Source organism: Knufia obscura, assembly GCF_036327395.1.
Source record: "Knufia obscura strain CCFEE 5817 isolate CBS 148926 chromosome Unknown scaffold_5, whole genome shotgun sequence".
NCBI classification, from domain to species: domain Eukaryota; kingdom Fungi; phylum Ascomycota; class Eurotiomycetes; order Chaetothyriales; family Trichomeriaceae; genus Knufia; species Knufia obscura.
This window is the reverse complement of record NW_027042691.1, coordinates 966310-990632: the sequence shown is the minus strand read 5'-3', so window position 1 is coordinate 990632 and position 24323 is coordinate 966310. Positions and strand designations below refer to the sequence as shown.

Sequence of the window (24323 nt, the reverse complement as noted above, 5' to 3'; positions counted from 1 at the left end):
TGCTCTTTCTGATGATATTGGTGCCTGAGGCCTGGAAGTTTAGACGCGTCGCGCCAGCACCTGCCTCGCCGAACCTTCCCAAAGCGTTGCACGTACCTGCCTCGGCATGTGCTTTTGATCACCTTCGAATTCATCCGTTACTCTACAGCCGCTGTCGCAACTTCCTGCCACATCAACAATGAGACAGTGATGTCCTCAGGCAGCTTTGCCGCAGCCCAGCAACGAATTCAAGCCCGTCAAGAAGCGCGCCGAGTCGAAGCCCAAGCAGCCCACCAAGCACAACAAACACTCGCCCGCGAGAGTACCCTCGGCCGTCTCCGCTTCCCACTTAACCGCACAGCCAACCCCCTCACCTCCCTCTGGTCCACCCTCCTCACCAACGAAGGCACCAAACCCGCCGTCCGCGTCAGCCAAGTCGACGCCGAACTCCTCGACGAAGAACTCCTCGTCCTCCTCAAATCCCAAATCGCCGACGCCCTAAAATACTTCAACCCACACATCCAAGATGACTACAGTCGCGAGATCCTACTATTCCTGCGCGCCACCCTCTTCAAACTCTCCATCTGGGACAATGACGCCTCCTACGGCGCAGCCCTCCAGGGCCTCCAATACACCGACGCCCGCGCAACAACCACAACCAACATAGCAAAACCCACCCGCACCCAAAAATCCCTCTACGGCCTCATCACAGTCCTCGGCCGCTACGCCTGGGACAAATACGAAGACTACCTCCTCGACACTGAATCCTCCTACACCGGCCCCACAGACACAATCCGCACCCTAAGCACCATCACATCCCGCCTAAGCACCCTCCACAGCATAACAGCATTCACCTCCTTCCTCGTCTTCCTCATCAACGGCCGCTACCGCACCCTCACAGACCGTCTCCTCCGTCTGCGCCTCATCTCGCCCAACGCACAAACACACCGCGAGGTCTCCTTCGAGTACCTCAACCGCCAACTCGTCTGGCACGCCTTCACCGAGTTCCTCCTCTTCCTCCTCCCGCTAGTAGGAATAAGCCGCTGGCGCCGCTGGCTACAACGCGCATGGAAGAACGCGAAAAGAGCGCTGACAACTGACCCCTCATCATCCGAGTCCGAAGCCCCAGTAAAAAGCGGACCCCTCTCCTTCCTCCCCGAACGCACCTGCGCAATCTGCTACCAGGAGCAGAACCCAGGCAGTACCAGTGAAGCCGAGGTTCTCGGCGCAAACACAAGTGCAGGCGGTGGAATCATCGGGTCCGTGCAAACGGACATTGTGAATCCGTATGAGACGATACCCTGTCAGTGTATATACTGCTTCGTCTGTATCGCGGGTAAAATTGAAGGGGAGGAAGGAGGTGGGTGGACGTGTTTGAGGTGTGGTGAGGTGGTGTTTAGGTGTCGGCCGTGGAGGGGGGATGTGCTTGTTGAGAGTGGGAGGGGTGGTAGTCCGAATCAGAAGAAGAGCGTGGGTTTTGTCGAGGATGGAGATGGGGATGATGCCGGCGGAGATGGCGACGAGCACGATGAGAACGTTACTGTTGATCAGGATGAGTTTGAGGACAAGGATGCTCCACTAGCGGAGATTGAAGCTGAGCTTGGGTCAAGTCAGTGGCAGTTTGAGGGGGAGCGGGAGAAGGATCTGAGCACGTGAGCGTGTACTACAGTAAGCCGTACGTCGTGGGTCGATGTATATATTCAGTGTTGCACGCTGGGGAATGTACATGGCATGTACCTTATAATGCCAACTTGGTTCAGTCGGAGCTCAAGCCGGTAAAAGGCATCTGGCGTTGATGGTATCGGACTGTTGACGGTACCTCACTGGAACAGGTAGGGCCGTGCTAATTTGACTTGACAGTATAAGTCCCGCATGAGGAGAAACCGCGAGACATGCAGTGGGTGGTTTGAACCGTAATGTCTGACGTTTCGTTTCTCATATGGACGGTATGGTCTGCCCTAGCTGTAGCTCAGGCGAAGTTCTATACTCACTCATGGCCATTTTGACTAGGTCCTCATATACATTGTCCCACCACGTCGTATGCCCGGTCAGTACTAGCTGTTTCGACTTGAGCTCCGGCGTCGAGCACACGATTAGGTAAACACCTTCGCCTGCTTCTGCAGATTTAGAAAAGTCTCCTTGTCGTGTCCCGGAATGACTTGTCCCTTTGTCGTTCGCTCCAACTGCTTGAGACGCTGTGTGCTCTGGAACCAAGCTGGGTGGTCTCTTGCCAGCCAGCCTTGTGGAATACCGTCTCGCCACTGTACATGTTAGCTCTCGTCTGATGATGAATGTCGAAGTGCAACTTACGTTCTCAATGACGTGGCAGTGATCTGAGATGAAGAGGTATGTACCCATCTCTGGCATGTTTATTTGCATGCCAATCAGGCCATCCGTATGACCAGGCAGGTGGTGAAGAGTGATGCCCTGGCAGAAATCGAATGTCCGTTCGTCAAAGGTCTTCCAGTTTCTGTTTATGTTAGCACACGTGGTCTTTCCACATCCCATCGATTCTCGAACTCACAATCCAAGCTTAAGGTAGTGTTCCAGATACACACCAACATCCGCACCCGTAGCTACACTCCAGAACGCAGCCCTCAACTCCCGATCATGCACCCAGATCTCGACGTCTTTCCGGTCCAAGAACTCATCCAGACCGCCCGCATGGTCCAGGTGTAGATGCCCGATGATAATCTTCTTGATATCCTCGATCTTGTTACCTGTTGCTTCGACCGCTGCTCGTAACTCGTGCTGTGGTTCGTAGCGGACACGAGAGAAGATGTCGCTGACTACTGGGCCCCACACTTCTGGATAATCTTTGCCGCAGCCGGTTTCCCAGAGGATGAGGCCTTCATGAGGGTGTTCGACCAGGATGCAGTACCTGGGTTGAGAGTTAGCTCCGAGTCTTGTTGCGTTGCTGGTGGTTTCATGGGGAGGATTTCCTCTCCAGATTGGTGATATAGGATAGGCTGGGCAGTGAGGCTTACATGGGCATCTCTCGTCTCTTGTTCTTGAAGCTCTCGCCCTCTTTGCTCTTGACTGAGGTATTTCCACCTCGAACCACGAAGCCCTCATCGCATTCTAACCACCCCACTTCGAGGAGATGGAACTTCGTGCCTTGAGGACACACGTTCGAGACGTGGTTGGCAATGGCGCCCGAGTCCACCTGCTTCTGAATTGCTGAAGGTAACTGTGACATGTTGTAGAGCTTCCTGGTATCCTAACAAGGGTTGCTATGATTGCCTGATGGCGAACTGTTCCTGGTACAGCTGGTACATGGTCAAAGCAGCCAGCTCGAGGGAGCTACATATTCGTCACAATCATCCATCTCTGCGAACCTTGTCCCCGCACGGCCAACTGATCTGCGAGGTCATGCAAGTCGGATTCGATTCGAGATGTGGGGATGACATGGGCCAGAGCTCGATACGATCGATTCGAGGTGAGGAGTGGAGGTACCGTTCGTATGGAAGGAGGGGTTGAAACGAGGATTGGGGAGGTAAAGTACCCGTTCTCGGTAACGAATCAGACTACCGGTTGTTGCATCTCGTAAACTTGAGGCAGCATGACGAACACGAGAACCGAAAATGATCTGCTCAAGAATTGGAGGGACGTCCTTCGCGGAACGTCATCGGCTAGAGCTATTGACAAATTACTCCTTTGGGAAGGAAGAGAAGCGTGGGGTGTGACTTCCACAGGTACGACATGGGGACATAAAAACACTTGGAGCCCGGCCTGAGTGATTACTTCTATTCTTACAAGACCACAACAATCTCTGTCTAGCAAACCAAGAAGACCGCCAGCCCAGCAATATCTTGCTTAATTCAGAATCCATGCTGCGAGCTAGACTGGAGAGCCTTATTGGCAGGACTGCACAGTAGCCACGTACATGACTTGGTCTTGATCGTCTACCAAGCTGAAGCTATCTATCTAGATGCCCATCATAGCAAATGCATTGGCCACATCGTTGTTGCGCTTCAACTGCATCGCAACCTGTGCCTGCCCATCAGCTCCAGCAATATCCTCTCTGCTGACCTTCCAGAATCTCACGGTCATGTTGCATGTCGTTTCGATGTAGGTCATGATATTTTGAAGCTCTTCCATAGTTCTGATATGAGCAATGGGGTTGTTCTGCTGCTTCATGTGGTTCCACCCATTTCTCTCCCAAGTCCAAATCCATCTAGTCAAGCTTTGTTTGACATAGTCCGAGTTGGTCATGATGATAATCTCTTTCCATCGTGGATCAAGAATGGTTTGGCGCATGGCGATGGTCTCTTTGAGCGCGATTAGAGTGGCCTCCAACAGGGCTCGGTTGCTGGTTTGCTGCATGTAGGGGGGAGGGTGAAGTTGATGTTGTGGGGAGAATTGGCACCAAAGTAGACACCAGCGGCCGCCGCAGAGTTGGGGTCTGTGCTTGAGTTTGGGTTGGCGAGTCCTTGGATTTGGATCACGATGGTGTTCATTCGCGGTCGCCAGTTGGAGCCAGAAAAAGGGAAGTTGAACAGACGAGAGTAGCCATATTTTGGACTATACTTGACGAGCTTCTTGATCGGGAAGGTAGGGTTGCCATATCGTCGGCTTCTCTGTGGAATGAACGTCCTGCGAACGGGGCCTTCACGGGGTCTGTATTGAGGCTGTTGTCACATGTCAGAGATGTTCACCAGCAACGACATCCTTGCCATTCAGACGATCACTGGGAAGCATATTGCTGGCCAAATTACTGTATCGTTGTCTGGATCATGGTCAAGTACTCACCTGGAACTGTTGATTGTTGGAAGTCATGTTTGGCAGAGGTTGTGCCATCGTTGGTTGGGCCTGCTGGGGCACGCCAGCTGATTGATCTACCTGACGTGGCTGTTGTGCGATAGGGACAAGCATGACTTTCGGATACTAGATGTTAGATGAGACGGTAAGAAAGTCATATGCAATGGAACAAATGCTCATGAAACTTGCTTGCTCTTTGATAAGCTAGAGACTGCATTTTGGCAAGGCACATCTTTATTGAGTAAAACTCCCGATGATGAGTGCATAGATTTGCGGGTGAAAGCAGTAGATAGTGAAGAAGACAAAGAAAACATTCTTGCTAAGGCGGAACAGAGTGAAGCAATTTGCTCTGGCTGTGTTTTCAACAGGCTGTAGTCAAGGGAGATGGAAGCTGATGAGCAGACCCATCTCGGCCGAAGATCATGTCAATGTCGAGTGCAACCAGCATTAAGAGATGCTGGGTAGCGGATCTCGTGGTGAAGGGGCACATTGCTCACTGCCTCAATGTGCAGAGAAACAAGGAGGGTGAGATTAACGTGGATTCCGAGTCGGGGAAGTGAAGCTCGACCAATGTTTGTTCTGTTTGCCAAATCTCTCCGAGCCTCGACTGCGGAAAAGTTACGGTATGAAGCAAGCACAAGAGCATCAGCATATACACAGCCAGCATCATGGTATTAAGACAAACCATTATACGGCATGGTAAGTCTCAGAAGGACACAGTCAATGTACGAACACTGACTCTCCCAGGCCGAACCGTCGTCTCCAGCTCGACAAAATGCATCCAGCGCAGTCGCAGCTACGCAACATCCTACAACATAAACAACCCCCAACACCGACAATCAGAACGCGACCACCAACCCATCCGCTCAATCCCCGGCCACCCCGATGACCCCTCCTCCCTCCTCGACGCAATCGGCCACGAAGGCACACCCGGCACAGCCCCCATAGAAGGCTCAGTCTCCTCCTCCGCCGACGACATCTCCTCCCTCCGCGGCCAAGTCCTCTCCTACGTCGCCAGCCAGAACAGCGGAGCAATCCCATCCCCCAAATCCTTCCTCGAGCAACAAAATGCTCTCCCTCCACCTCCCTACGAATCTCCCGAAGCCCTCGAAGCCTCCCGCGAAGCCCACCGCGAACTCACCTCCAGCGGCAGCACCCAATCGCACATCTACCAGCCCTGGACCATCCTCCAGAACCCGCCCACCCCAGACCAAGTAACCCTCCCCATGCTCCTCGCAAACCAATGCCACCTCGGCCACGCCACCGCCCTCTGGCACCCCGGAAACAGCACCTACATCTTCGGCATCCGCGAAAACATCCACATCATCTCGCTAGAAATAACACTCTCCTACTTGCGCCGCGCCGCGAAAGTCGTTCAAGAAGTCGCACGGCGAGGCGGGATAATCCTCTTCGTCGGTACGAGGAAAGCAATGCGCGACGTCGTGGTTAACAGCGCTACATTGGCAGGCGGCTACCACATCTTCCAGCGGTGGATCCCCGGCTCCCTCACAAACGGCCAGCAGATCCTCGATCGGTGCGCCGTAAAAGTCGTGAATGCAGCCGACGAAGAACTAGAGCAATACCGCGAGCCCCTGAAGTCTTCGTCACGCGCCGTCCTCCGACCAGATCTAGTCGTCTGTCTCAACCCACTTGAGAACGAAGTCTGTCTCCACGAGTGTGGACTGTACAATGTGCCCACCATCGGCATCGTTGATACGGATGTGAATCCTGCGTGGGTTACTTATCCGATCCCAGCGAACGATGACAGTCCGCGGAGCGTCGCGCTGATTAGTGGGGCGTTGGCGAGGGCGGGGGAACAGGGGCAGATGTTGAGACGGGAGGAGGGGTTGCAGGGGAAGACGACGTATGATACTAGGGGGGTGCAGAGGTATTTGCAGGGAATGGGGGAGATTGCGGGGTTGGATGTGCAGGAGAGGGGGAAGCAGGGGAAGGCTGATAAGGATTTCGATTGATTGAGTGAGTGAGGTTGGTGGTGAGATGTTGTATGATATGATATGGTATTGTACTATATGCGGTGCCTGAGATCTTGTTACAATAGAAGAAAGAGACCCGGGGATTTCTGCATGTTTTTCAGGGTGTATATACAATCAACATGGCCAACCCACTGCAGCTCTTACGCGTTGACCTGCGCAATCACACGCAAAATGCGCAAGGAGCTAAAGGCCCACCTCAATACCTTGAGTACCACAGCACTGCAGGGATACATACACAGCGCAATGCTAACCACGACACCCACCTAACATCCTCGCTCCTGAAAGTCAGACATTCCATCTCATATGCAGTGCTCGATCGATACTGCCTGTCTGTCTGCAGTGTGCTGAATTGCCTCCAGCTGTTTATCTAATTGATGGAATACGGTGGCAATGACATTGACTCAATGCCCGGCTACCTACGGCAATCTGGTACTCGTCTGTAGTTATGTAGTGCTAGCTTAGATGCATACACTCCATATTTACCTATGCACTAAGTTCGTTGAAGTTCGAAACAGACGCTACATGCATGCCATTGCCAGCGAGCGGTCTCTGCATGCGAAGTCCATGATGATCAGCTTCACGATACGCTACGATACAATGACAAACCGTCAGTGACACACACCCACCTCGACGCGTTCGTGCAAGGACGCGGAAGGACTGAAGTACTAAATAAGTACTATAGTTCCGAGCCTCGAAAATCAAGCCTAGTTAGTTTGAACCATCCCATCAACATCCAATGTCCCAGTTGTCAGTAACCACGCATGCCGTCACCAAGGTACTGTCATATTTTCATCAACAGCCCGGGACGAGAGTTAGTGTCCAAGCCGGATGAAACAAGAAAATAGACAGGTCAACAGCCAGCGATACAGCATCTGATTGTACTGTATTGTACGTAGCTACTGAGCTGGGTAGATAGACACTACAGTATCCCCAGACACACAGCATCAATAGATTAGAGTAAGTGGTATAAAAACACATCTATGAGAATTTTTGAGCTCGAACAGTTTATCGAAGCTTGCACTGTGGAACAGCTAGCTAGCTGCACAACAAGCTGACACCATTCATGGCATCCCCGGGCTAATTTCCCATGCTCCATCGACCGCGAAATGTACCGTGTATGTTTGACCCTCACCGCGGCAGGAACAGCCCCTCCCCATCCACTCCTCTGCCCAATCCCATCCTCACCTGCCGCTCGACATCAACCCTTGTCGGTCTGCCCCGCCGACTCTTCCGTGCTGAGACCGGCGATTGAACCTCCCTCCCACCATCCGGGCCTGTTGCCGCGTCTTCATGGACTGAGAATTGAGATTGGCGCCGACGGGGACTACTAACAGGCCCATGCAGGTGTATGGGCCCGTTCGGTCCATGACCAATAATCGGACCTTTGGAATCATGTTGGGCCGTAGGCTCTGTGGTGAGCTGTGGATGCGGTTGTGGTTGGGCATTTATTTGAGGATCTTGTTGAGGTAGTGACGCTGTGGTGTGGCTGCGGGTCATGCGACTTGGGGAGGTATGCTGTGCTTGGACGTCGATCGGAGCAAGATTCGGAATTTGCTGAGCATGCGCTTGGTAGTTGTTGCCATTCACATAAGGAGTTCGCGGATGTGCTGGAGTATCGACCACGATTGTGTCGCTGTCCACATCCATGCCACTACCAGCATCCGCCAGATTCTGAACATCCAATTGCGGCGACAGAGTTGTCGCACCAGTTAAAACGTTCATTCTGTGGCCGGTTGGGAATTGCTGTGGAGGCATCTGCGGCATCTGCGACATCGTCTGAGGCATATTCTGGTTCGTCAGATGCGGCGACTTTCGAGCTCCTGTCTGGCCTCTTGTCATCGTCTTCAATGCCATCTGCTGCGCTTGTATTTGTGCCTGACGATGAGCCTCAACTGGGTATCCAGTTTGGCCGGTCATGTTCACGTAGCCACCTTGGGGAGATAACGTCCGATGTTGCTGAACCTGCTGCCGTGGTGGTGGTCCAGTCCACGATTGCATAAAACGCTGCATTGCGAATGACATGTTTCCTTCTCTCGAATTATTACTATGGCCTTTGATGGCCTCAATGGCAGAAGGTAATCGGGACGTTGCATCCTATGCACCACCCGCACCAGCTGCCACGGGAGTCGGGGTCGGCGTTCCACGCTGCATCTGCTGCTGCTGACTCGCCTGAACAGTCGGTCCAATCTGTCCAGGTACTGCGCCCAAGGCACTTCCCGCTACAGAATTAGTTGAGGCCGCTGCTATGTTCGCATGCTGCTGCTGCGGTGTCTGAGTTGAAGACCGAGGCTGTGGTGTACCAGAAGGTTGTCTCTGTTGATGAGCTTGGAGTGCCACAGTGTTGGTATGCTGAATGCCTTGCATGGTCTGAGGTTGAGGACTCTGACTTTGAGATGGCTGGGTAGGCATTTGACCGGCCTGTTGAGCAGCCTTGATCTGTTGTATGGTCGCATGAGAATTTGCTTGAGCATATGACCCCTGCAGCAGAGCCGTAGATGGTGTAGGCGTAGAGTATTGGTTACGTTGTGGCTGGGACGTGGTCTGCGAAGCGTACATCTGGCCATTCACCATGGGCTTGGCTGGTGAAGCGTTGCGGGCGAATTGCGTAGCGTTCTGCATCTGATTTTGTGCTTGATAAGGAGGCTGAGCAGGTCGTTGCTGATATGGAGTCTGCACACCTTGACCGTAGCCATTCTGCATACGCTGATACTGCTGGATAGTTGCGCCAGGATATGGTTGAGAGGGTCTCTGATATCCTGGAGTATACGAGGTCGCCGTTGCAGGTACGTTTGGCCTTGGTGTGTTGTACATTTGAGCATTTCTTTGAGCATAGCCTGGCATGGAAGGGGTTTGTGTAGCGTTACCGCTATAGGTCCGAGCTTGATTATTGTAGGATGGTGCTGGCGTGTTTGAAGTGTAGCTGTTTCGTACCGGTGGTGGATTGACAGGTCGAGCCATCGCTGCTTGTTGTGCTTGCGCCTCACGTTGCCGCTGTAGGGTGCCCTCGTCGGGTTGACCTACTCCAGCTACTTCTGGTGTTTGGACAAGAATGCTTGTACGGATGTTGAGGGCTCTGAGGTGATCACCATCCAGTCGGGCGACAGCACTCGGTGGTAATGATGCTACCAATATACTGAGCTGTTGTCGCAGTATTTCGAATGTATCGGCTTCTGGGCCTGTTGGCTTGGAGGTTGTGTTATAAATGCGATTCCTCTCCAGATCTCGAATCTGTTGGTAGGAGCTCAGGGTCTGTAGCAGCTCGGAAATGTCGTCGAGGACCTCCTTTTCACTGTCAGGGGGGTCTGATTGTTGCACATTTGCGTCTGCGATGGTCTCAGGCTCAAAATCGTCGATTAGCTGTTGGTAGTCATCATTGATCTCTGGGTATATGGATGTAGCGGCGGAGCCAGGCTCGTCGCCAGATAGCATAATCTTCTGCATAGCTTGGGTACCATGTTTCTTAAACCACTGGCGGGACCGATCCGACCTCGGTACAACGGCATTGGCGTTGTCTTCTGATGGGGCAAAAGACGAAAAGGCGGCCTTGAACAGTGCCTGTGGGTCCTGTTTAGAGGACTTTGGACGTTGCAGCGGCTGCTTGCCATGTTCGACGGGAGAAGTAGCATACTCAAGCCAAGACCCTGCAGTCAAGGCAGCGAGCCTGTAATCGTCCTTATTGATATTCGCAGCGGTCTTGAAAGGCTTCTCGAACCTCAAGTCTGTGCTCTGAGTGCCGCGGGACGATCGGGGAGGCTCAAGTTGCCTAGAATTCCGAAGCTGTTTGAAAACATGACCAAATGTTCGGAAGTCTTTTGTGGTTGATTTGCGAGAGATATCGGCGGGCATAGCTTCGACGATATCAAAACCACTCGGCAGTTTCCTGACATCTATCTCTTCCGTCTTGATGCCTTGACCGGGGTGAATGCGCAGGCCAGTGAAGAGTTGTTTCGGAGCGCCTCCTTCGACCACACTTCGAACCGTCATGACCTCGCCGGCCAAACTGGTTGGGTGGCTCGCATTTTTTGCACTATTGGTTCTGCCATATTGCTCCAGAAGGTCCTGGATACTCTGCAGATCCGATGCTTCGCTGTTCTGATGGTGGCCATTGGTTTGTGGAAGTTCCTTCTTCTTTTCAACCACGACTTGGCTCAGGTCAGCAAGCAAGTCATCGGTATGAGGGTACAAGTCTAAAGCCAGTCGGCCCTCGACAGTATTAGCGGCGACATCGTTTCTCTGTTTCTTAACAGATGGGGCAGCGGAGGTTGGTTTGGGTAGAGGATGTTCCAGGATCGAGGTTGCAATGGCATATCTTTAGTGATCTGTTAGTATGCTCTGGCGTCTCGCATGGGACGGACCAAACTTACTTCTTGACTTCTCGGACTATGTTGTCGATATTTGAGTCTGAGCGATGAGCATTCGCGGATCCATTGATTGTGGGCTCCTCAGGCGAGGCTGATCGTTTGCGCTTTCCCAAGTAACTCGATGGGGTGACGGAGCGATGTTGTTCCTTCATGCCGTTCATGGTGACTGCCGTCGACCTCGACTAGCGAATCTTCAACTGCATCCGACCGGTACACGACTGATGCAACACCGACTTAAATGAACAGGACCATTGAGACACAGTTCGGTTGCACTTCTTTTCTATGCAGATTGGTTCGCCGCGGGATTATGATCGCGATTCCGCTGTCGTGACCTGGATCCTCTCAGAAGGCGCCGGTGCAGTGGTATGGTGGAGGACTAGTGGATGGCGGAGCGTTATCGCGATGCGCGTAAAGAAACGAAAGGTCAAGGGCGGACGATCGACAAGTACTCGTAGATGCAGGTCGCGTCAAATGCCACCAAAGATGCCAGTGGTAGGCACTGAGCAAATTATTATGACACTTTGTCTGCCTCTACCGTGGTTTACCACTGCGAGTGAAATTTTGGGTCGATTGATGCGACTGCCAGTGCTGGTGTTTGGGGAACTGCTGCAGGTGCAAGTGTTGACTGGCTAGAGTTCGCGAATTGATCATGCAGTCATGTCGGGCGTGTTCCTTCCTCACTCAAACTGCGCTCCTTCCTTCGGCAAACCTTCCCCACATCTCGTCCCTCATCGCGGCTTCCTCCACAGCTCTCCTGCAAGCAGCACGGCACCCTAGATAAGTTCGAGCATCACTTTTGTCCTAGACGGCGCAGGACATGTTTCATCAGGAGGAGGAGCGACCGAGACCATCGCTGATTGACTGATTCATGCCACTACAACAGATGGATGTACAGACTCCTACGAAATACTGCGCATAGACCAACATCGCGCACCACTTTTACCTTGTCCAGCTTCAATGTCCCCAGACATGCCCGTCTCAGCTGCGGCTCCCAGCAAACAATCGTATTGGTGCTCGCTCATTACGCAACACATCCTGACAGAAAGAGCCCGCTGCTCACTGGACAGCAATGTTCACGGCAGTCAAGCTCCGTTGCGGAAGCTGGGGTGACAAAAGACGAGATTGCGACTGTTGAATACCTTCCCATTGTTGACCGACCTGCCGATGAGCCCACCTCTACATCAGATGCCAACTCTGCTGTACCTGGAACTACCCTCGCGGTAGCCGAAGAACATCTACCATCCAAGGTACCCCAGGACGAGGACTACTCTGTGTCCTCTGGTTTTTGGTCTCTACGTGACTACGAGCAAGATAGTCCAAATACTCCAGCAGAACATGTCACTCAACATGTTGACACGAACCAGCAAGTCCAACAACATAATGGCTCAGTCCTGTTTCGACAGTTATGGGCTGCTGAACCAAGGCCCGGGAAGATTGATCTATCCTACTGGAACCCGCGAAGAGGTGAAGCTGCCGGTACATACCCACGAACCACCACACCGAGAGACGAGCTTGCATTCAGAGCATCAGGCAGGCGCTCTAAGCAGCGCCGTGCCACGAGGTTCTTCATGCAGCATGTCTACCACCACGTCTCCTCGCAAAATGACATCACAGATCAAATAGCCAACACTCTCCTCCGATATCCTGCTGTTAATGGCGAAGATGAGGTACCCTTTGAGTGGGACGAGGTCTTGAACTGGAGCTGGGTTCTTTTTGCTGAATCCTCGCTAAGTGTTCAACGTCTCGCTTTGCTCATACATCAGCCACCATCTGGAAACCAGCCGCCCGTACCACTGTGGGTCGTCATGCAACTCCTCAGATCTGCCAGTCTCGATCCCGAGAGTCTATCAGCCCTGCTTGTACTTGTCGAAAGTCAAGCAAGTTCTTGGAACTGGTTGGCCGATGAGCCAATGCTTTTGACAGTACGTTTGCTCAGGTATGCCCGCCAAAGTGCTCTTCCCCCGTTTGAGGCGATCGTCGACATGTTCATAAAACTCCTCCGTGATCGCCCATTGGCTTCTTCTGAATCAGAGTTGAGGTCAATCTGCCACTATTGCAACAGACTTCTTTCTCTGTTGGCAATCCCCACCAGCGTTGATCCCTTTAGATCGATGCATGCTCAACAAGCTGCTCAACTGGCTCTTGTTCGCCATATGCAGGAAGCCGAGCCACAGATACCGCTTATGCGTGAAGGTTATAGGGCTATTGCAAAAGTACAGCTGATGCATTCAAAAACCGAACAAGAGAAGGAATGGGCGCGTGCTAAAGCCTTGACCTGGCCGCCTTGGGAGAAGCAGAATCAGATGGGCTCCGTGGTGAAGCCTACTGAGTACCGCGGAATGAGAAGTCGTGTTATTAAGGTACTGGAACGGATGCAAGAGACAGGTTATGCACCCTACGACTACGACTTGGCTGTTCGTATTCTTACCGGTTGGGACACGGACAACAGTCCCACTTGGCAGATGCGCCGCACCGCAGCCTCAATTTCTATCCCGAAACCATGGCTACGCACTGTGAGTTATGTGGCTCAGGAACATTCGCCTCTGGTCTGGTCTGCTCGAGTGGAAGCAACGAGAACAGTCCGCGAGGCATGGATGTGCTTCTGTGCCTACAGTGCTGCAACCCCTCAACTGTCGCAATCGCCTCGCGTCTACCATGCCATGTTCAAAAAGCTCTTTGCCCGCGAGATGTCCGCTTCGGACGATGGTCCATTACCTGGCGATGGCAAAGAAGTCTATCCCGACCCGGATCTTGCACGAGATCGTGTTTACATCCCCGAAGAAATTCCGTCTGTGTCCGCCCTGTTCTCACGCATGGTGGCGCAGGAAATACAGCCATACACTCGTCTGCTGGCAGATTTAATCAGACAGGAATCCAGCCTCCAGCAGGGTTTACACTATCTGTCTTTCTTGTCTGTGGACGAAGAGAAGAAGACTGCTCTATCATCACCCGAGAGACACCGAGCTTCAGAAGTAGCAGCTGCGCTTGAAACGGTACCATCATATCTGGTCAGGTCCTATGTCGGGTTTCTGGCGCGCCCAATACCAAAGCACGAGCCACGATTACGTTTCGAAGGGCAATCAGGACCAACATTTGTCAAGAGTGTACTCGAGGCTATGAACATGAGAGTACAGCAAGTGTCCATCTGGAACGCGTATTTTCACTCACTGAACCTCCATGCACTGTCGCATAGCAGAAATTGCCATAAAGAAAGTCTACATGCAGTTTGGGCGTTAGCCTGCGACATCGTTTCGAATATCGCCAACCGGAAACCAATCAACTTCATCACGTTCACCCAAGTGGCAAGCATTGCTTTCCGGATGGGAAGTTCGGTCAGAGTAGGGATACCCGAGACCACAAGGGACGACCCGATCACTGTAGCTAAGAAGCTCTTCCAACGAGCTGTATCGACTTCGGGAGACTATAGCAGAGTGGACCTTCCTGACCAGTGGCGAAGGTTTTGCACCAATAGGCGTCACACGAAGGTCCTGCACTCCGTCCCTAGTGGCGATGCCATTGAAGCTATGGTCTGGGTCCTTGCCTGTGGCACAGACGCGCAGCAAGACATACGCTCACTGTTAAAATGGGTGCGGAAGCATCATGAGCGAATCACTGCCTCTGGTCATCGCTTCAGTGCGCATAATATAGCAGCTTTTCGAGTCTTTCTGGAAGGGATGTGGGCTGATGAAGAGATCTTGGAGACTTTGAAGGAACAATTGACAATTAAACAGCGACTTGAGGCACAACGCATACTGAAAGAGCTGGGAACCTGGCCCGAGGAGACATACATGAAAAACTACTTGCTCGGTCTATCATTCAAGATTGCAAGGGTAAGGAACAAGTATAAGAGCCGTATCGCCGTTGTGTCCTAACGAGCCACGTACTGGAAATCCAAAGAGTGCTTCTGACCAAAAATGCCCGCAGAATCAGGCCACTTAAGCGTGACAAAGGTGCTCACATTGACTTTCGTACGTGCAAGCTATCTACAAATACACCGATTCATGGCCACCATGGTCACGTGCTCTTCATACCTTGCATTACACCAGGCTCACTTACATCTGACCTTCACATGATCCATACTGATGGGTGAGGTAACATAAACGCTGTGGTTTGTAGAGTTACATTGAGATTATTCAACAGAGATATTCAATTGTCATGATAATCTCCCCCTCCGGGACAACCTGTACTTAGCGGAAGCAATGTTTCGCTTGGTTCCGCTTTCCGCCTCTGCCTGCACTTAGCGGAAAAGTGGGATTACCCCCACGTCTTGCATATGCCGCTGCGCCCCTTCCCAACCAGTCAGCTTCTTTCCTGGTTTCTTGATATCAGCGTAAGCCATGGCAAGAGGAGTCAGGGAGATAGTGATGGAGGCGAGACCGGCACAATGCACATCTCTCACTTTTCACAGTCCACACTTCCACCGTTTTGGGTAATATAAGCATCCTTTGTCCTTTTCTCAGTGTGTTGATTCAGCTTTCCTCGTTTGCATTCCAGGCGTGTCAGGCAGTACATGATACACAGTTGCATCTAGCATACATCGCTGTTGTTGACTCTCGACTCATCCTACACATCACCCGATAGATAATTTCTATACAACACCGCAACCACAACCTCACCGACCTCACAGTACGAAATGCCATCTCTCGACACCAATGGCCACAACGGCCACGCCAACGGCACCAACGGCGCAACCCCCAAAAAGTGCGAGTCCGACTCCCCCTCCTCCCTCCCACCAACCTCCTCCATCCCCCAAAAATTCCTCTCAAAACCCACCGAACTAGGCGTAACCCTCGTCGGCTTCAGCGGCGGCCAATCCCGCCCGGGCACCGACGCCGGCCCCGAAGTCCTCACCCAAGCCGGCCTGCTCACCCAGCTCGAGTCAGACCTAGGCTACACGCTCCACGGCGATACGCACGTCCGCAACTTCAACGCCTACCAACCCACCGTCACAGATCGCGATAATGCACTCTCCAACTCCTCCACCATCGACGACCCAGACGTCCGCGGCATGAAAAACCCACGTTCCGTCTCAGCTGTCACAGAACAGATCTCCGAGCTCGTGTACGCACAAGCCCGAGCCGGTCGACTCGCACTAACCCTAGGCGGCGATCATTCCATCGCAATCGGGACCGTGTCTGGCATCGCACGCGCGATAAGGGAGAGAGCCGATACACCCAATGATCTCGCGCTCATCTGGGTCGACGCCCACGCCGACATCAACACACCCGAGACGAGTGACTCGGGGAACATCCACGGCATGCCCGTCTCCTTCCTCACTGGTCTCGCGACCTCCTCAACGTCCGGCATCTTCGACTGGCTCCAACCACACCATAAAATCTCAACAACGAAACTAGTCTACATCGCCCTCCGCGACGTCGACGCGGGTGAAAAACGTATCCTCCGCGAAAACAATATCCGCGCGTACTCCATGCACGACATCGACCGGCACGGGATCGGGGCTGTCATGGACGCCGCGCTGGCGTATATCGGCACAAACACACCGATTCATCTGAGTTTTGATGTTGACGCGCTGGATCCGATGTGGGCGCCGTCTACCGGGACGCCGGTGCGCGGGGGGTTGACGCTCAGGGAGGGGGACTTTATATGTGAGGCTGTGGCGGAGACGGGGCAGTGTGTGGGGTTTGATCTTGTGGAGGTTAATCCGAGTTTGAGCCAGAGCGAGGGGGGTGTGGGGGATACGGTTAGGGCGGGGGTTAGTCTTGTGAGGTGTGGGTTGGGGGATACGTTGTTGTAAGGAGGGAGACCCAGGCTGGTGAATGGATGGCTAAATGGTTTGGTCCTGCATGATTGCATGGTTGTATGGATGGTTTTCTGCTCTGGTTGGCATCCTGGACGGGCGGCGCGCAATAGAGCAAGTACAACGAGCAAGTCTTGTCGAAGAGTCTCGGGAAGTTTTTGGTTCGGAAAAGCAGGCAGGCAGGTCTTTTGCATAGCATGCATGATACGAGAAATGGGAAACCGAAGCGAAGGGCGTCCTGATGGTAGAGCGTGAGCGGATCGTTAATGTTTGTCGCGGACAACGCTTTGCTAAATAGATCAATGCAGATGAGCCTGGGTTCATTATCATTATCATTACAACTTATTACTTCTCCTTCATTCCATTCCCACATCCCTACCTCATCGACCTCTTCCCCACCGTCGTCCCGTTACCCACACTACTATCAGTATAAAACGACACCTGATCCGTACTATTACTATAGCTCACGTTACACTTCTCACTGAACCCCTCGAACATCGCCGCTCTGCCAGCCAACCAACTCTGTAGCCCAGCGCTTGAACATGACTCCGCCGGTCCATCATGGCAGTCTGGAAGTGTTTGCGGGGCATTGTTGACGAGGACGCGGTAGTATGTGCTGTCGCTGTTGGAAGACCGAGACTGAGATTGAGACTGAACAGCGTAGTTCGCGCCGCAATCCATCTTCTCGATCGCGATGTTAGATAGGAAAGCGAGGAGATGGCTTGTTTTCCAGGCGCGGTTGTAGTTTATTTGGGTTAGGGGCATGGAGTCGTTGATCGCGGCCGCGGTGCTGAATTGGCTGTTATTGAAGAGGCCCATTGCGACGAGAACTGTGGGGGGGAGCTCGCGGTGGGTGACACTGATGGTGAGGTCTTGAGACTCTTCTTGATTGGGTGATGATGGGGTGGAAAGGAGGTTTATTGTTGAGTTGAGCCAGGGGAACCCGATGGGTCCGCTGATGGGGTTGCCGTAGCCGGTATTGTAGAAATACATTATGTCGTTTGCGTATTCGAAACTTAGCCACTCGTCTGGGGTGAAGAGGTCAAGGTCGCAGAAGGGCGAGGAGCCCCGGATGACGGTTTCGTAGCCGCACATTTGGAACATGGCTGTTATGTCGGAGGAGGTGAAGTTGAAGGTTGGGGCGTAGGCGTTTAGACGGGCGGTGATGGGGGCTGTGTATGTGCTTGTGTATTCGGATGATTGTTTCGAGCCTGTGGAGCCGCTGTAGGCTGGGCAGGCTTTGTAGGGCGTTAGGTTGTCTGCGCCGGATTCTGCGCCTTCGTAGATTTCGATGAGGTTGATTTGGTTGTCTTCTGTTTCGAGGCCGCGGATGAGGCCTTTTGCGGACTCGAGGGTGCGTGACGCGGTTGAGGAGTAGATGCGGCGGGGGAGGCGGAGGTTGGGGTATTTGTAGGAGAGGGTTACGCCTAGTTGGGCTGCTTCGAGTTTGCCGGTTCGGGTTAATTGGGATTGTTCTGTGAGTTGTGGGGGGACCCAGGTTTCGAGGAAAGCGAGAGATGGTGTTGATGTGAAGTTTATGGCTGTGTGGTTGGCGAGTTTGTCGATGAAGGGTTCGAGGTAGGACTCGTAGTCGAAGCTGTTGGCGTTGATGGCGGCATGGCGCACGAGGTATGCTGCTTTTGTGATGTTGCAGCCTTGAGGGGGTGAGGGGTCTCTGGGAGGTTCTTGTGGTTCGAAGTATGGTGCGATGCCCGAGAGGTGCTCCAGCGGGTCGAATGTGTATGATGAATGCAGAGATTTGGCCGAACTTGTTGCTGCTAGGGCGGCGAGGATGAGATTGTTCATCTTGTCACGGAAAGCAAGGACTGATGAGCGCAAAAATATGATTCACGGACAAGATCAATGGCAGCGGGCCTAAGCGCAGCTATATTTGTCTTACCTTTTTATCAACATTGCATTGGGGGATGATGTCGCTGGCTCGGCTGGGTAATGTGCCACGGAGGTCGGCCCATGGAGCAAGGACTACACCTTAAACAGGAAGGATACCGCATGGTTAAGCCTCCGTTGCAGCTTAGGCTTGAGCTTGTTGAGCTAGCTCTGCTTGTGCCTTGATTCATGCAGGCACAAAGTCCCACACAGACGCGCAACAGCCGAACTCGTGCAAGGAAACAACAACAAAACAAGTGAAGATGACGGAGCAAAGAACGCTTGAGGCTCAAATCAGAGCAAGCTAGTGATACGTCATAAGCTGAGATCTACGAAGCTAGCTTTGAAGAGGCTAGATCCCGTATCAGAGCCTTGTCAGCAGTCTCTCAGCCTGAAGGCTGACACTGTGCCGACAAGGAAGCAAAGTAACGGCAGCAACGTGGTAGCGACGACAATCATCGATGTTCACATCGACCTCGGCTGATGCTTCGAAGATGCTTGACGGGCCGCTTCGTAAGCACAATATGTTGTCAGCGCATCGCACCACCGCTTAGGTCAACCAACCGTGTTTCACAGTCCAGATCATATCGGTCCACATCAGTCCTCCTAGCAGACCATGCTCCTTTGAGGAAGCAGCTGAAAGAAGCTGCTCGAGCGGGTCGAGGGAAGCAAGATGGAGAAGCATCGGAGAGAGAACGAGTCCGACAAGAGAGACTCGCCAACTGGGAATTGACTGTTGGCATCGAGATTCATGCTCAGTTGAATACGGGCAGCAAGCTATTCTCACGTATGTCTGTCTCCAAATATATCGTGTCTCATATGCTGACAGATACAGGTGCAAGCGCTGAGTACACCGATGTGCCAAATGCCGCGACATGGCCCTTCGATCTGGCTGTTCCTGGGAGCCAGCCTCTCTTCCAGTCTCCTGTGCTTATACCTGCCATTCGTGCTGCACTGGCATTAAACTGTCACGTCCAGCCTCGCAGTAAATTCGATCGGAAACATTACTTCTACCACGATCAGCCTGCTGGCTATCAAATCACACAGTATTACGAGCCATTCGCACGAGATGGCCATCTTATTCTGACACAGCAGGATGGGTTGGGCAAGACAGACGCTGAAAGGTTAGAGGTCGGCATCAAACAGATTCAGCTCGAACAAGACACTGCGAAGACTCAAGAGCAGGACGAAGAAACAAGTTTGATCGACTTCAATCGCTCCGGCCATGCTCTGATTGAGATAATTTCCTTGCCACATTTGCACTCGGCCGAGGCTGCAGCAGCTTACGTGCGCAAAGTGCAATCAATCTTGTATGCAGTCGATGCAGCAACAACAGGAATGGAAGTCGGTGGGCTCAGAGCAGATGTCAACGTGTCTGTCCGCAGGCTAGGAGATGAGAATGGCAGCCATTCGTACAGCGGCGTAACTGGGTTAGGCCAGCGGACAGAAATCAAGAATTTGAGCTCCTTCAAAAGCGTCGAAGACGCCGTCCGAGCTGAAGCAGATCGGCAGATCGACGTACTCGAGTCAGGAGGCACGATAGAAGGAGAAACACGTGGTTGGTCTCTGTCGAGTCCTGGCGTGACAAGGCGTCTCCGTGGCAAAGAGGGCGAGGTCGATTACCGCTATATGCCCGATCCTGATATCTCACCTCTGTATATCCATTCAGAGGTGGTCGACCAATTGCGCGACCAGCTGCCGCCCGTGCCAGAACAGCTTCTGGATATGCTCTGTGCCAGATATGGTCTTACTGTGGCGGACGCTCAGGCACTACTCTCTCTGGACGATGGTGGACGCCTATTGTGGTACCAAGACGTCGTCGCCCGCCTCGGGGTACTAGGAAATGATGCCAAGTCGCGAATAGGCGTACAAGTCGGCAACTGGGTTCTGCACGAGCTAGGAGCGCTATTGACTACGACTGAGACACAGTGGCATTCGGACTTAATTCATGCCCAGCAGATGGCAGACCTTGTCTCGCTACAGGCCGAGAACAAACTCACGGGACCATCTGCTAAGAGGCTCCTGCGTATATTGCTCGACGGTGCCACCGGGCCTGTTGCTGCGATTGCCGAGAAGGAGAACCTGCTTTTCATGCCTATGACCGACGAAGAGTACGATAATCTTGCAAGCGCTGTTATTGACGCGAATCCAGACGAGGCTGACACAGTGCGAGCGAACGGGAAGCAAGCGAAGGGAAAGCTCAAGTTCCTGCTTGGCCAGATGATGCGGCAGGGAGACCGTAATCGCATAGAAGCTCAGAGAGCTGAGATGGTCTTGCAGGCAAAGTTGTTGCAAGCAGGACCTTGACCATTCATGTGCAGCTGCACAGGGTTGGAGTTTCAGAGTTCGTTCCCATATCTCACACTTCGCATGCTAGAGTTCGGAACACGGGCGGAACCAAATTTACCGAAAAAGAGGTTCAGAAGTTCTCTCGAGATTTCATCTTGGGATAAGACGCAAGATGCTTGACAGCTCGACATCAGAGGGCCAAGTCGGATCCTTGGGCAGAAGAAACTGGCACTCACAACGGACCAGCTACATGTTCTTGCGACAACGGCAAGGTATCACATCTTCGAATGCCAAGATACGCATGCTACAGTGTGAATCGCTGGAACTGACGATGTGATCTAATCATACCAACCAATTTTAGTGCTTCTTCAAAATATCGATCCAGACATCAGCATCGATTTCTTTTATGCTCGTATGGCCTGGTGCGGCGGCCAGTGTACGGACGTGTTGGACGAGCCATAACGCCGGTGTCGAAGCGTATCTGTTCAACTTGTATCACATTAGTTATGCTCATTCATTGCCAAAAGGATGTCAACCACTGGCATTGTCAACTTGAACCTTGCAGCGCATGGAGCTGACCGTCCATGCGCTAACCCATTACGGTAAATACTTTGAATCCTAATCTTGACGACTACACTTCGAGATGATCAGCTCGCGCAAGGCTTCTAGCTATTTACAAGGATGTAATTGGTAGTTTCTACAAAGGAAGCTCTATGCGCACCTACCGAATGCCTGTGAAGCGGGGCATTTTGTGAGCACTACCGACTATACCTTCTACAAGTAGGCAGCTGACTCTTCAGTAGCGCCACTAACAAGGCTGTATCCAGTATCATGCAGCGCTCGATCTTATTCCCGCTCTGCGTCTGGCCGCCGATGTGCTAGGTAGGTAGCCACGGTGGTTTCGGAAGCTTTCAGCTGCAAAGCTGAGCTGATACATCTTTTGATGGACCACTAAGGCTATGCCTCGCCTGCGCAACGGCTCCGCAGAACGCACAAAAGTGGCCAATAACATGCCAGCAGCGCCGCCCGTTGTGGTGCGACAGAGCGAGGCTTATATGTATCAGTGCTGAAGCCCTGACCAGTCTACATTGTGAGTTGTGTTCCAGATTTCCTTTGTTGTCCTCCTCACTGTCGTGGATCTTGCACTCGGCAACGATACAATGCCATCAACTGCCACACTAGGCGCATTCGGAGCGGGATCTCTAGCCTTTTGGGCTTTCTTCCATCGTGGCGAGCATTTCGAGTACGGGGTCAGGTACATACAACTGTTGTTGGTGACAGTCCTCGCCGGCACGGTCTTCCTATCATCATCAACCGACATCACTCCCACAGAGGCAGTAGCAGCGTCTTCAAGTCTTGCCGGTATCTTCCTAGGTGGAGTATACACCAACTGTATCGTCTACCGCCTCTTCTTGAACCCCCTAAACAGCATCCCGGGGTCCTTCCTCGCACGGCTTTCGAAGCTCAATCATGCCTTTCAGAACAAAGGTTTCACTGCACACCATACGCTTCTCGAGATGCATGAGAAATACGGCAAATTCGTCCGAGTCGGTCCCAACGACATTTCTGTAAGCGACGTGGATGGGATAGAGGTTCTCTCGAGTGCAAAATCGAAATGTACAAAAAGTCCATGGTATGGTCAGGATGGTCAAGCCTCCTTGCAACAAACAAGAGACAGGGCATTTCACGACCGCCGACGACGGGTTTGGGCTCCTGCGTTCAGTGACAAAGCAATCCGGGGCTATGAGACACGAGTCCAGACATACAACGATTTGCTAGTATCAAAGCTTGCCGAGTCCGAAGGTATAGTGTCCAAGGAATGTTCTGCCTCTCAATCGCTAATGGACCGCAGGACAACCCATCAATGCTACCAACATACTGAATCTCTACTCCTTCGACACGATGGGCGACCTCGCCTTTGGCAAAGACTTCGGCATGCTCGAGAAGGGAGACGTCCACTGGGCAATAAAATTACTCACCGACGGCTTGGATGTGCTGGGACTTCAGCTTCCACACTGGATATTGCCACTAGCCCTGGCGATACCTGGGGCGTTGAAAGAAATCTTGCAGCTCGTCGATTTCTGTACTGCACAACTTAGAAACCGCATCGCAGTGCACGATAAAACCGACCCTGAGCGTCGAGACATCACACATACACTAATCGACCACTACCAGGAATCTGACGATCAAAAACAGCTCTGGCCTGTACTCTGCGGAGATACACGTCTGATAGTCGTGGCAGGATCCGATACAACGGCAGCCACGTTGACACACTTCTTCTACCACCTCGCCAGCAAGCCTGAGTGGCAGAAGAAGCTCCGTGATGAGCTCCAGCAGATCCGAGCAGACAACAAGGCGACCGAGCGTGCCATACCAGACTTATGGCTCAAAGATGCTCCAATCCTGAACGGCATGATCCATGAGACACTCAGGCTCAATCCTCCTGTCCCATCAGGCGTCTTTCGCATAACACCATCGGAAGGTGTCATGATCGGTCGGACGTTCATCGCCGGTAACACAAACATTCAGATACCGCAATATGTACTCAGTCGATGTAAGTCATCACATTTCTCACCTTGCGCTTTCTCACCCTCCCTTTTCTCGAATCACGTCAGTCACTAACCCACACACAGCCCCAGACTACTTCATCGATCCTCTCTCCTTCATCCCCGAACGGTGGTCCACCAAACCAGAACTGGTCAAAAACAAAGATGCCTATGCGCCCTTCTCGACCGGTCCCTACAACTGCATCGGCAAGAATCTGGCGTTGATGGAGGTCAGGACCATTACGAGCCAGATTGTCGATCAGTTTGATGTGAGCTTCGCGCCGGGTGAGGACGGTAGTACCTTGTTGATGAAAACGAGAGATCATTTTACGTTGGGGTTGGCGGAGTTGAGATTGTGTTTTAAGAGGAGGGGTTGAGAGGTATAAGGTGGCTGTGCCGAGGGTAGAAGTGGAAAGTTGAGTCAATCTGCAGGGCGCTTGCTGGTTATTTGTGATTGCTATTGGCTCTGCATATGGTTCAAACAGTTCTGTGTCGAGAACGGACTGCTCGTTCACTTGACGATGGTCACCCCACTCAGCGATTTGACATTGGCGCTGCCCTTTGTGTGCCAGCCGGCTGCAGCTCTACGAGATTTAGCGTCTTGCTTTTGCTGCTTGGTTCTGGCGCTGAGCCAAAGAGTCTCTCGCGCCTCCTTACTTCTTGATCGGACTTTTAGATCCCTTCTGTGGTTGGAACTTATGTCCTCAACATGTCGACCAACAAGTCTTGCATATCACCAACGATGCCG

General features: G+C 52.6%; 11 protein-coding genes across 11 annotated transcripts; 6 read left to right on the top strand and 5 right to left on the bottom strand.

Annotated features, from left to right (window-relative positions):
* Positions 1 to 189: 189 nt before the first annotated feature.
* Positions 190 to 1635, top strand: PEX2 (peroxisome assembly protein (Peroxin-2); the record flags this gene model as incomplete). Its single annotated transcript, XM_064873580.1, has 1 exon — positions 190 to 1635. The coding sequence occupies one exon, from the start codon at positions 190 to 192 to the stop codon at positions 1633 to 1635; it is 1446 nt and encodes a 481-aa protein (XP_064730684.1).
* A 437-nt stretch (positions 1636 to 2072) lies between these two features.
* Positions 2073 to 3178, bottom strand: PMZ80_005158 (uncharacterized protein; the record flags this gene model as incomplete). Its single annotated transcript, XM_064873579.1, has 4 exons — positions 2073 to 2240; positions 2290 to 2449; positions 2504 to 2860; positions 2967 to 3178. The coding sequence occupies 4 exons, from the start codon at positions 3176 to 3178 to the stop codon at positions 2073 to 2075; spliced, it is 897 nt and encodes a 298-aa protein (XP_064730683.1).
* A 728-nt stretch (positions 3179 to 3906) lies between these two features.
* PMZ80_005157 (uncharacterized protein) lies at positions 3907 to 4779 on the bottom strand (the record flags this gene model as incomplete). Its single annotated transcript, XM_064873578.1, has 3 exons — positions 3907 to 4283; positions 4349 to 4610; positions 4732 to 4779. 3 exons carry the CDS (start codon positions 4777 to 4779, stop codon positions 3907 to 3909), a joined length of 687 nt encoding a protein of 228 aa, XP_064730682.1.
* Positions 4780 to 5408: 629 nt separating this feature from the next.
* On the top strand, positions 5409 to 6713 carry PMZ80_005156 (uncharacterized protein; the record flags this gene model as incomplete). The annotated part of the gene is made up of 2 exons (XM_064873577.1): positions 5409 to 5439; positions 5488 to 6713. 2 exons carry the CDS (start codon positions 5409 to 5411, stop codon positions 6711 to 6713), a joined length of 1257 nt encoding a protein of 418 aa, XP_064730681.1.
* A 1149-nt stretch (positions 6714 to 7862) lies between these two features.
* PMZ80_005155 (uncharacterized protein) lies at positions 7863 to 8744 on the bottom strand (the record flags this gene model as incomplete). The annotated part of the gene is made up of 1 exon (XM_064873576.1): positions 7863 to 8744. One exon carries the CDS (start codon positions 8742 to 8744, stop codon positions 7863 to 7865), a length of 882 nt encoding a protein of 293 aa, XP_064730680.1.
* Positions 8745 to 8828: 84 nt separating this feature from the next.
* PMZ80_005154 (uncharacterized protein) lies at positions 8829 to 11256 on the bottom strand (the record flags this gene model as incomplete). Its single annotated transcript, XM_064873575.1, has 2 exons — positions 8829 to 11043; positions 11099 to 11256. The coding sequence occupies 2 exons, from the start codon at positions 11254 to 11256 to the stop codon at positions 8829 to 8831; spliced, it is 2373 nt and encodes a 790-aa protein (XP_064730679.1).
* An 808-nt stretch (positions 11257 to 12064) lies between these two features.
* Positions 12065 to 14967, top strand: PMZ80_005153 (uncharacterized protein; the record flags this gene model as incomplete). The annotated part of the gene is made up of 2 exons (XM_064873574.1): positions 12065 to 12099; positions 12144 to 14967. 2 exons carry the CDS (start codon positions 12065 to 12067, stop codon positions 14965 to 14967), a joined length of 2859 nt encoding a protein of 952 aa, XP_064730678.1.
* A 761-nt stretch (positions 14968 to 15728) lies between these two features.
* On the top strand, positions 15729 to 16850 carry CAR1 (Arginase, catabolizes arginine to ornithine and urea; the record flags this gene model as incomplete). The annotated part of the gene is made up of 1 exon (XM_064873573.1): positions 15729 to 16850. One exon carries the CDS (start codon positions 15729 to 15731, stop codon positions 16848 to 16850), a length of 1122 nt encoding a protein of 373 aa, XP_064730677.1.
* A 378-nt stretch (positions 16851 to 17228) lies between these two features.
* Positions 17229 to 18659, bottom strand: PMZ80_005151 (uncharacterized protein; the record flags this gene model as incomplete). The annotated part of the gene is made up of 1 exon (XM_064873572.1): positions 17229 to 18659. The coding sequence occupies one exon, from the start codon at positions 18657 to 18659 to the stop codon at positions 17229 to 17231; it is 1431 nt and encodes a 476-aa protein (XP_064730676.1).
* A 605-nt stretch (positions 18660 to 19264) lies between these two features.
* PMZ80_005150 (uncharacterized protein) lies at positions 19265 to 21047 on the top strand (the record flags this gene model as incomplete). The annotated part of the gene is made up of 2 exons (XM_064873571.1): positions 19265 to 19269; positions 19322 to 21047. The coding sequence occupies 2 exons, from the start codon at positions 19265 to 19267 to the stop codon at positions 21045 to 21047; spliced, it is 1731 nt and encodes a 576-aa protein (XP_064730675.1).
* Positions 21048 to 22189: 1142 nt separating this feature from the next.
* Positions 22190 to 23952, top strand: PMZ80_005149 (uncharacterized protein; the record flags this gene model as incomplete). Its single annotated transcript, XM_064873570.1, has 3 exons — positions 22190 to 22832; positions 22882 to 23583; positions 23663 to 23952. 3 exons carry the CDS (start codon positions 22190 to 22192, stop codon positions 23950 to 23952), a joined length of 1635 nt encoding a protein of 544 aa, XP_064730674.1.
* Between the last annotated feature and the right edge of the window lie 371 nt (positions 23953 to 24323).